This window comes from Amblyomma americanum, chromosome 10 (assembly GCF_052857255.1).
Source record: "Amblyomma americanum isolate KBUSLIRL-KWMA chromosome 10, ASM5285725v1, whole genome shotgun sequence".
In the NCBI taxonomy this organism is placed as follows: domain Eukaryota; kingdom Metazoa; phylum Arthropoda; class Arachnida; order Ixodida; family Ixodidae; genus Amblyomma; species Amblyomma americanum.
In genome coordinates this window covers 25,472,758-25,484,171 of record NC_135506.1, presented here as the reverse complement: position 1 = coordinate 25,484,171, position 11,414 = coordinate 25,472,758, and the positions used below count along the sequence as shown (strand labels likewise).

At 49.5% G+C, this 11,414-nt stretch overlaps 1 protein-coding gene across 2 annotated transcripts in view; it reads right to left on the bottom strand.

Annotated features, from left to right (window-relative positions):
* LOC144107648 (uncharacterized) overlaps positions 1–11,414 on the bottom strand; it is a 361,279-nt gene that overhangs the window by 128,242 nt on the left and 221,623 nt on the right. The window contains exon 4 of one of the 2 annotated variants that reach the window (XM_077640746.1): positions 4,256–6,632. In XM_077640746.1, coding sequence (XP_077496872.1) covers positions 4,256–4,348 — 93 coding nt within the window. In that variant the 5' untranslated portion in view covers positions 4,349–6,632. Of the gene's footprint in view, positions 1–4,255; positions 6,633–11,414 lie in introns of those variants that run through there. The other variant, XM_077640748.1, reaches the window with a different exon arrangement.

Here is an 11,414-nt window from a genome sequence, read left to right as displayed (position 1 = left end):
CCTCGGTCGAAACGTCAGTAAAACCTTTTAATGTTTTTAAGCATATCTCAGTCTACTTCTTTATAAGTACATAACTTCTGGTCCATGGTGAATTTCTCGCAAGATTTATATACACGTTTTTTTTTTTTCAATACTAACTCTGGGGCCATCTGTCTATTTCCTTTTCCTCAATATGTAGTACACGTCATGCGGCAGTGAAACCATATTCTACACAATAAAAAAAAATACTACGAAGACTCCTCGCTCTGCTTGCAGATGAATGTGCTGGAGACAGGCTTGGCTAACGTGTTTTGACGTCGTGTTTGTCAAAGCGTGTTCCCTGTGAGTGCATGTTCCGACTGTAGAACTCGGGAAGAGCACAGTTTGCTAGACTACTGCGACTGAATATTCATGCATGCGATGAAGACGGACGGCGGAATTCGTTACCCGCGATACGGGTCCGTTTTTTTTTTGTTGTCTGCTTCGCACGGCACTGGCGTTGGATATTTAAATTCAAGTTGCTTTTCAAGCAAGCGAACATGGTTCACCGTAGGCAATCTGTGTATTGATTTCTTTTGATACGAGTAGCCGGTTTCACTGCATTTTGATTCTTAACGAACGCCAAGACAGAGGACTCTTAGGAATTAAGCAGCTGCGACATTGAACGTTTTTAGCACACCGGAGACGTACTAGCGGAGACGTATACCGGTTTACCGGACCCCTCCTGCGCATGCGCAGTGGCGTTGTTGGCGTCAGGGAGGGCCACTGCGCATGCGCAGTAGGGGTCCGGTAAACCGGTATACGTCTCCGCTAGTACGTCTCCGGTATGCTAAAAACGTCTCATACTATGTGATTCCTCGGCGTACTGTCTCTGTGGGTTATAGGTGTCGTGTTGCTCACTGATAGTTAACATTGATTCGAGTGTTACCCACTCCTTATTTATGTGTTTTTCCATGTGAGCACTACGTTTTATTCATTCTTAGTCTTGAGTTTTTGATTTGCATTAAAGTAACACTGAGAAAAGCTCCATGCAATTTATGTTCTAAGTAAAAATTTATTCTTTCGCTCTTTCTACGTTGCGCGTTTTCCCGGTAGCGAGACGCCCATTCATCGGTGAGAAAACTGGATTTGAAAATCCTCCCGCCAGTCGATTCAAACTCACGACGTTCGTAACGAAAAAGGATGGGTTCCCATCGTTTTGAAGTGAACGACATTGTGGCGCAGCCTCTGAGATCAGCGTCGACAACTTAGGTGTCGACGCATGCATTTTACTTGCAAAATCGGCCGGTGATGGCGCCACTCGTATTTTGTAAAGAGAAAGCCAACGGGAACAATAATTCACTAGGCCATTCGGTACCTATCCACGTAAACCGTTGCCTTTTTAAGCCGTGTTAACATGAAAGGAGGACAGCGACATGAGAGAAAAAAGCCAACTTTCCTCATGCGTTAGCTTTCTGCTCGAGGCGTTCGGATTTGAGCGATAGAAAAATGCGTCGTAAAAAACGTTCAGATAAAGACGAGAAAGGGCGGAGGGCACGCCAAAAGCGTAACGGGGGCCAGGGGAGCGGCTAAATTTGCAAAAAAGGAACTATTCATCCACTCTCGACGCTACGCTAACGACGCCATAAAGGCACCCTTTCCCCCACCTCACAAAATCAACACACCAACGAACGACTCAGAGCAAGAGTACAGCAAAGGCGGCCAGCAAACAGGCGGGAAAATCTGTGCAGGCCGTAAGCAAACCAAGGGTGGACAGGCAAAAAGTTAAAACGAAGTATCTCCAATAAACGCGGAATAACATCGCTCCCTATAGCTAGAGCATGCTGGCGCGCGCACAAACCAGGACCAAGAAAAGCATCAACGAGAAGAGGGAACCGGAACGCACACAGAGCAGAAACAAAATAAATACCAACAAGAAGCGGGAGCATTAACGCACACAGAGTACAGGAACAAGAAATATAGCAACAACAAGCTGGAACAAGACTCAACAGTTGTATAGATCACAGGCGGGTAGCAAACAGGCTACGGACAGTGTATAAACAGTAAGAACAAAAGAAAAAAGTAAGCGTGTTCGCGCTCGAAAGACGAAAACGGCAGAGGAAAAATATGTAAGCTCCGCTACACAAACACCGAGACACCTGCAGCGCGAAGCTCCGCGGGGATCGACGCCGACCTAACAATGAGCTCGCTTTTCCGGCTATACTATAAACGCCGCGGCGACTTCCCCCGGTGGGCAGCAGGAGAGCCTTCTTCTTCAAACAGCGCCGTTCGCGGAGCCCGCGTTGTTGATTTTTTTATTTTTTTCGCGAGAAATGGTGCAGCGTTTGGTTAACGCTCGTCGGCTTTCGCCGGTTTGTTCGGCTCGCTCGCGGACGAGATTTTTGCCGCACGACCGCGCTTTGCAACGTATATACACACTACAATGGGTATTGTAACGCGCATATTGTAAAAAAAGGCATATTGTAAAAAAAAGCGCTACGTATTGTAACATGCGCATTCCAGCAGGCCTATTTAACTAATGCGCATCGTAATACACATTGTGACACGCGCATCGCAACAGGAGTGTACTGTAATCTGTATATCACAACAAGCGCGTAATGAAACAAGTGCTAGCATGGGTGCGTCGAGAAGTACTTTTAAGCGGAGAGATCCACTGGCCCGATGCAATGATTTTCACCGCGGGGGCGAGGTGACTATAGCTATCGTCGTCATTTCAAATGCTACGGAGAAGTCGGGAATCTCGGGACGCTTGCTTGTATTTTTGTTATCTTTCACCGGCTTTCTTTTTTTCACTTTTTTTATCTTTCTTGTATTTACTTCCAGATATTCTCTGGGATGGAAGCCTCGGCGAGTTAGGCATGCATTGCACATGCTTACACGGCCCAACATCCATATCATTGAATACGCCCGATAAATCAAAGCGGTTTCACTTCCGGATTGTTCGATATCATCCGGATAAAGCGCATACGTATAGCTGCAACCCAAAGTAATAACAGCTCCCCAAAGTATATATAAATTTATGGGATCTATACGCCTCATGTTGAACCCATATTGGCTTACATCAGTCCCATCTGGACGTGTCTAATCACACTGGCAAAGGGGGGGGAGGGGGGGGGGGGGGCTAAAAAGGGACCTAATATCCTGACGCAAAACTCGGCGGGCGATGATCAGACGCGGCGTACGAATGTCCATAGCAATGACGATTTTTGCAAACCAACAAGCTAGGACCACAGAGTTGTTAACAATACTGGATCGTATCTTGTAACACTAACAGGACGCAGACCAGAATAGGGAAATGGAGCCACAGTGCTTCCAAGTATGCAGCGACCTGCCCACGAAGTCGTTCTGCTGGACTGAGTTTCCAGTACAAGTAGCCGCAATATGACAAGCAATGCTGAGTTAGCACTCAAGCACAGGGCTTATTTTTACACCTCTTCTTTCAGGCACGAAAAAAAAATTAGCGATGTACCATTTCCGCGTAGAGTAGGAACAATAGGTGGCGGCCGTCAGCATGGGAGCAGTGTCACTGCGCACTTGAGGTATGCAACTATAGCGTCCTGTAGTTCACGACTCTGTCTTGTTTGCGCTGCAAGGTACATCATAGTCCTCCCCGCTGCATCGCTGGCACGCTTTCAGCTCAAACGCTATCACTCTAAGCCAAGAAGGACTAAAAGTACTACAGCGGTTAGTTTTTACGGACTAAACAGCGTTGCACACAACCATCAGTCGCTCAAAGGTCAAACAGTGCTCCCTCAGTAAATTTTTATTTATTTATTTATGAAATACTGCGGACACTAAGTCCAAGCAGGGTGGGCGTACAAGTGAGCGAAATAAGAAAGAAATAACACTGGAAAAGAGACAGAAATAGCACTAATTGGTTAGACCTCATGGGGCAATGGTTCGTTTATTTGATTCCAATCTATTATAGTTTGTGGGAAAAATGAAAACTTGTAGGTGTCTGCAGCGGTTAGTGATTTGGGGACTAACAGCATCGCACGAAATCCCCCGTCCCTCACAGAGCAACCAAGCTTCTTGGGACTAACTGCAGCGGTCAGTTTTTTGGGACTAACTGCACACCGTTTATTCCCTCAAGGAGCAGTTATTACTCCCTCGGAGACAAACTGGAAACGGACATGAGCACCAGTTAGTCTCCCCACGGAGTAACTGCGTGCTGCGAGGAGAAGTGGTGCATTTAGTCCCATTTTACACGATTATATGGCTCGGAGTGAGGAATCGGAGATAAGCGAGAGAAAAGCTAAATCGTCTCCACACTCACCCCGATCTGGCTCCTGCAGACGGTCCACTGGGCAGCGTTGCGTCGGCGACGGTCCCTGGACGCGAATCGCATGCATGTCGAGTAGGGAATCATGCCGGCTGCGGCGACGATGCGCTGAGCAAACGCGACCACTGGCCCTGCACGACACGGTGGGTTGGCGTCGAAGGCGCTTCGGATCCGTGGCTCGTCGCTCGTGAGGAGGAAGAGGAGAGGGGGTCAGCCAAGGGACTTCCAACGTGCGCTCACGTAAGAGTTCAGTGCTTTGGCTTGTCCTCCCGGTGACGGTGCATCAAGACGATTCGACTCAAGTCGACGCGACAAATCACGGAGTCTCAAGGGCTCGGAACCAGTCCGTTTTTTTTCCTTTTCTCTTTCGGTTTCACCGTGAAATTTTATATCGACCTTTATTTTTCCTTCTTTGAAGTCCTCGGTTAGACTTCGCTGAACTCAGAAGTGTGGATCTTATTTTTTTTCTGAAGAATTCGCAGGAACGATGTTTTAGTCGCGAGCCACTGAGGAGAGCCAAGTTTTGCAATCTGTAACTGTTCGCAAGCTCTAGAGCTCTTCGTTGAAACCTCCAAGTCTCCCCCACCGAGACTTAAAATTCGTATTGAGCGCTAAAAACAGCAGCCTTCTGGACAATTACAGCTGCTGCACCATGTCGGTGGCACTCCTGCGGCTTGAACGGCTGACAAGAATTTCTGCTTGTGCCACTCAATTTACTGAGCAAATACTGTTTTCCAAGTAAAATTCGGAAATTCGGCAGGTACTGTGAAACAGCGATTCAGGTCGCTCTTGACAGCGGTCGGTCGATGGTCGTTACTGTACCTCACTCCCGGTCAATCACGCTCGGTCACAACCTTTGAAGCACGAACACGTCGATTCTCCTGAGGTCTTGAAGAAATAGTTCAAGCGCAGGAACTGATCGAACACTCGTCGATAATCAGAACAGCACGTCCAAACTCGCTACTTAATTTACAAAACGATGGGCGACTGTATACTACCACGGAGACAGCAGCTGACGATGGGGTGCTATCACTGTACACTTGGTGCCCGGAGGTTGTTTCGAAGGATATCAAGATGAGTTGTCAGCTTGTGTGTTGAGCCTTTAAGTCGATGCGTCCGAAAAATCTATACAGCGGTCAATGATGCACGCACGCTACACGAACGTTGAAGAGCTTCGGGTAGAAGACAATGATGAAAAGGGTGAAAACACCGGGATGACTCGTCAACACGATTCCTATATGCTCTGAAGGTTGGCTATCAGAAAAACGGCGACTGTTCTAACAGGAGACGCTGGAAGTGTAGATGCGCACGGCGGGAATATGGCGACTCACACGGGTTACGGGTTTCTCTAACACATAAAGTGAACGAAAGAATTTCCACACACTGGCTTTATCTATCAGCCCTCGCAAAGACAACCACTCGCGGTGACGATGCCTAGATATGTGCTACTTGTCGTTCAGTGATTAGCCCACGGGCAACGTGAAGTCCAGAGGGCTGTGATGCGGTGTGGACACAGAAGTCGAGTTAGATAAATAGAGCCCGGTGAAGTGAACACGGCGGCAGAGCAGTTCAGCTTAGGGAACACTGATGGGTTACAAACGATTCTTGTTGGCGGACAGACGTGACGTCACTGCGCAGAGCAGTTCCGACGTTTCGAGGATGATACGGCTTCACCGATGAACACGTTGCACCTGAACGTTGTGTTGAGAAACCGTATGATTCGATTGGAAAAGTTTCCAGTATTGCCAGTGGAAGATGGCACCGCTTACAGGCGACGCTGTGGGTAAAATTAGCTCGTTGCCAGCGAATAGTGAGCGACTTGTTAGCACGCAGTAACAGCACGATGAAGTCGACAGTGACGTCGAGTAAAGGACGGTGAAATAATGAGGGATGTACACACGGGGAAGGGGAGGCTAAATGAGCGCTGCTTTCAACGACGATTCCGTCGAACTCGCAAACGACACACAAGACGCAAGAGGGCGCTCGATGCCCAAGACGCGAGTGGGAGGCTTGACTGGTCAGGTCAAAGTGACGTAGTCGGGACGTTCCGGGTCACGTGCAAAACTATGCGATGACGTTAGACACCTCAAAAATGCTGACGCCGACACACTGGGACTATACGGACATGGATCTGGCGGTGGAGACGCGGGAAAAGCCTGAATGTCTGTTGGATGCGGAAGAAGAGCGGACGAACGGCGGCCGGCCGGAAGTGACGTGCGTTGGTGACGTGGGCTAGGCGGTCGGTGCAGTGCCGCTGGCGGAAGCGTGGCGTTCCGCGGCCACGGGAGGGACGGGCCGGCGCCTGGGAAGGTGGCCGTCCTCAGGACCGTCTCCGGCGGCGTGCAGACTCATGGCTTCCGGTTCCACGACTCTGCGACATTGAAAAGACGGAGGGAAACAAAGGTGTGAGTGCCACTGAACAATATCAAGGCTATATGCGGAGTGACAGCAGGCGAGGCATCTCGGTGTCACACCACAGGCGACAGGACACAACTACCTCACCTTCTGTGCTTACTTTTTTGCGAGAATCTCCCACAATTGTCTACTGCGGGGCCTCTTTTTTGTAGTAACACGGTGGTTTGGGCTAGTTGGTTGCAGTTCATAATGGAGAAAAGTTTCGCAGCATGAATAAAACGCACACAGAAGACAAGGAACAAGCAATACAGGACTGTGCTGCAGCACAGCACGTACAAATCCACAGATGATTCCTCCACTAGCCATGCTCTAAAATCAAAACAAAGGTGGCGAAGAGTGCAATGCTGTCGTGTTCCAAGAGCGGCTTCAAGTCGCCAACGCCACCGTAAACCACGGGAGCGCCGCGGTGTCTACATTCCGGGACCGCTGCACGAGAGCACACACACAGCCTTGCTGGGGCAGCAGTCAGGAGAACGGATGCATCTCAAGGCGCGGTGGGCCGACGGACGAGGTAGGAATGCGACGACCCCGTCGAGGCGGCGCACAGACCGCACACGCTGGAGGCCTGGATCGCGATGCTCCCCGCTTTCTGGGTTCGTCTACCGCAGATTCCCCCGTAATACGGGCGTCGTCATTGGCACACATTAACCACGTACTGCACCAAACCGTTCGTGAACGAACATGTCATACACGAAGTACGCAGTCGGTGAGCTGTTAGACCGCTATGAGCAAGCGGAACACAAATATCGTGCACTTCATAGTGATACACACCCGCCGCTGTGGCTCAGTGGTTAAGGGGCTCGGCTATTGATCCGGTGTTCCCGCAGGTTCGAACCCGACCGCGGCGGCAGCATTTCGATGGAGGTGAAACGCTAAGGCGCCCGTGTGCTGTGCGATGTCAGTGCACGTTAAAGATCCCCAGGTGGTCGAAATTATTCCGGAGGCCTCCACTACACACTAAACAATTTCTCATCCTTTAGAGTGTACATCAGCTGTCCCCAGAATAACACCCTTTTCCAATTGTTCGGTGTTAGAAAAGGGTGCAGAGATCAGCACCCTTAAGAAAGGGTGCACTTAATGGTACTTAAGAGGATGTAATAAATGCACCCTCATTAAAGGGTACTATTTTTCCATAACACCTCTACGAATACATGTTGGAAGGGTGCTCCACATTGATCCACCCATGAAGCAAAAGCCTTGGCATGATGCGCGCCCTCTAAACTTTCATGCTGTGCACCCTTCCTGAAGGGTGCTGATCTCTGCACCCTTTTTAGCACCCAAAAGGGTGTTCGTCTGGGGACAGCTGATTTGCACCCTTAAGGGTGAGAATTTGTTTAGTGTGTACGGCACCTCTTTCTTCCCTTCTTCTTTCACTCCCTCCTTTATCCCTTCCCTTACGGCGCGGTTCAGGTGTCCAAAGATATATGAGACAGATACTGCGCCATTTCCTTTCCCCCCAAAAAACAATTACTATTATCAATAGTGATATATGAGAACTGGGGAGTAAAAGGTGGGGACATGCGCGTGCTGTACTCTCGCGGCGTCTTTAGGTTGAACAAAGCGACACAATGGTAACTGGCTTGTTTGGTCACGTGAGAGCGACGTTGTCACGTGCAAAACTCTAAGAAAACACCAGGCACCCCAAAAACGCTGACAAAACAGGGAGGTTGGATACAAAGATCTCCATCGGGTGATGACGGCAGGAAGGACGATTGAATGCCTTGTTTATGAGGGCAGGCCGATGATGTAACGCTTGCTACGCTGTTACCATATCCACTCCCTGGCGACAGAGGGCGCTGGGGGCGCCACAGCAGCTACACCATATGCGGCTCGGTGGCTACTTTGCCAACACGTTCAGAACCACACTTAGTTTTGGCCCACAGTGGACACGGTCTCGCTTTAAAACAAAATGCTCGCATCGTTACACCCGTGTGGCCCGAACCGCGCACAAATTGCGGCGTCACATGAGCAAGTCTATTCGCATTAAAACAGCCGTCTTTGTCGCCCTCAAAGCGCCACGGATCTGACCACTTGCTTCACCTGGCCAACATGCATGACCAGATGACACGCGCCTAAACGTTTCGCACTGCCATCACTGCCTAAAGCGAGAGGAGGATTTTACCCGTGCGCGAAGCGGCTTGACGACTCCCTGATACCGCATGCGCCCACCCTATGCCTGCAATCATCTTAATCTCATCCGCCCACATTACCTTCTGCCGCCCCCTGCTACGCTTGCCTTCTCTTGGAATCCACTCCGTTATCCTTAAGGACCAGGCTTTTGGGCATTAGGGATTAGGTATGTCATTAGGGACGTCGTCCACAGCGCTGTTTCAGTACGACCATGGCGGCTACCAGCGGTCGCTTTCAATATACCACAGCAAACAATAGCGCAATGCGGGTAAGCGCAGGCGCTTCTTTGAGCCTCGACTACACATCAATTCGGCCCACCACATACTGCGGGTTTAGAACACAAAGGAGCATCTCGGGTAATTTAGATCGTTCCTCTCCGTGCACCTCCTTTCCGAGTTACCTGGCGGCGGCCGCGGTTCATTGGCAGTAGACAATGGTAATTCGTACATCCCTTAGAAAGAGGGCCTATAGACAGTCTATAGACTTCTTATAGACTATTATCTTCCTACAAATATTTCTATTTGTCTATTCACAGTCTACAGACTTCTTGTAGACTATATTACTTTCGTAAAGATATTTCTTTTTGTCAGTTCATAGTCTATAGACTGCCTATAGACAAAAGTCTACTAAAAGTCTATGGTCATCTATAGATTGTCTATAGACTGTCCTCTAGGGTTTGTCTAGAGAAAGTCTATAGACTTTATAGACAGAAGTTAATGGACAATCTACAGACTGTCTAAAGAAATGTTTGTAAGGCAAGCACTGGAGAAACACGATACAAGAGCTGGGCACAACCTCTGTGACTATAAGTTTCACCAACTAGCACACACCGCTAACAAAAAAAAAATAGCTGCCGGAAAACAGTGAGGGCTAGAAAATAGTGCATAAAAGACTGGACAGACCAAATGCAAATTAAGAAAAAAAAGCAAATGGACGGATCGGGAAAAAAAAGGTTATATAATATGCCCCGTTTACAAGGCCTTCTTGCCAGGACTGAGGACCTCCGCTGGCATTGAAAGACGAGGCTGCATTATACTCGTTCAACCTCTCAAGGACGCTTATACTTGTCTCTCTCCCTCGCTCTGAAGCGTGCACGCAGACACACGCGCGCGTGACGTGCGCGTTACACGGTGGCAATCGCGGCACACACGGGAGAGCGCGGGGGGGGGGGGGGGGGTGCAGCAGGGCCAAGGAAGACACGAATCCCGTGCGCCGAGGGTGGAGGGCTGTAAATAGAAGACGCCCAGCGTGCCACCATCGCGCCGCATCCCGCACCGCGTCGTCGCACGCAGGGAAACAAAAGCAGAGGAGAGACCCTCTCGGGGAGTCCGCACTGGAGACCTGACGCTGGCCGCTGCTCGACTTCACTGTGGTGCAGCCCGCAATGCATACTACAATCCACTTTACCAGACATCTATTGGTCACACTTAAAAGACCCATGCTCGATCAAACAAAACAGTAGGGCACACGCCCCCACTGGACAAACTTAATGGAAGCACCGCCACAGGATAGGACATGTTTCAGAGGCCAGCAGCGGCTACAAAATGATACAAGCGAGATCGCGAAAAGTTCAGATTAAGGCTCTGAAGCCAGGGAAGGTGCTCGGGAGATAGTAGGGGCGATGCTGCTGAGTGCTGGCAACGTCCAAAAGTGGTAGGCACTATCGCGTTACCGAGCATGCAGCCTGCCGCCTCCATCGGGGAAGACGTAATGATTGAAGGCAACAAAAACGCCATCTCCGTGCGAGCGCCCGAACAGCGCCTCCTAGCTGTTGATGGATTAAAAAACTTTGAGGGACAGCTAGGTTCACCTTAAGAGTACGACGCTATAGCGTCAAAGGATCCCCATAACTACGGTCACTTGGGGGTCCGCTGGCGCGCCTTTCCGATGTGAGGTGCTCGTACAGGGTCTCCGTTTATCGCACTGAAAGAAAATTCCTCATTGGTGTACAGGTTGCGTGCCAGGTTCCCGGCTCAAAGGACAGCGGTGCGATTCCGCCCTTATAAAAATTGTCTACACACAGTCTGTAGACTTCTTATAGACTCTATTGCCTTCCTATAAATATTCATTTTTCTCTATAGTCCATAGGCTGTCTAGAGACCGAAGTCTACAAAAAGTGTATGGCCATAAATCTATAGATTGTATGTAGACTGTTCTCTATGGTTTACCTATAAAGAACTATAGACTTTATACACAGAAGTGTATGGGCAGTCTATAGACTGTCTAAGCAAATTTTTGTAAGGATGGTCTGCCAATATTTTTCTTCTCAGTGAAGCTGCTTTTCTACGTCGCTACTCTCTCGACAAATCATGATTTTTCATTCACAACGACGCCGCCGCCGAGTTTTCCGCCGCACGGGGCATCGCGTTAAAAACGCCATGCATCGGACCTTGACTAGCCGAGAACCTCACAAGAACATCCCAGCGAGGAATACAGAAACGGAAACATTCCTGAGTCAAACGTATACGGGGCTCACCAATACGAGACCTAGACTGCGTCGTACCTACAGCTGTCGCTATTCTCTCTCTCCCTACGCTCTTTCCACACCCCTTATCCCTCCTTACACGGCGCCGTTCAGGAATCAGGCCAGAGTCAGACAGCTACAAAT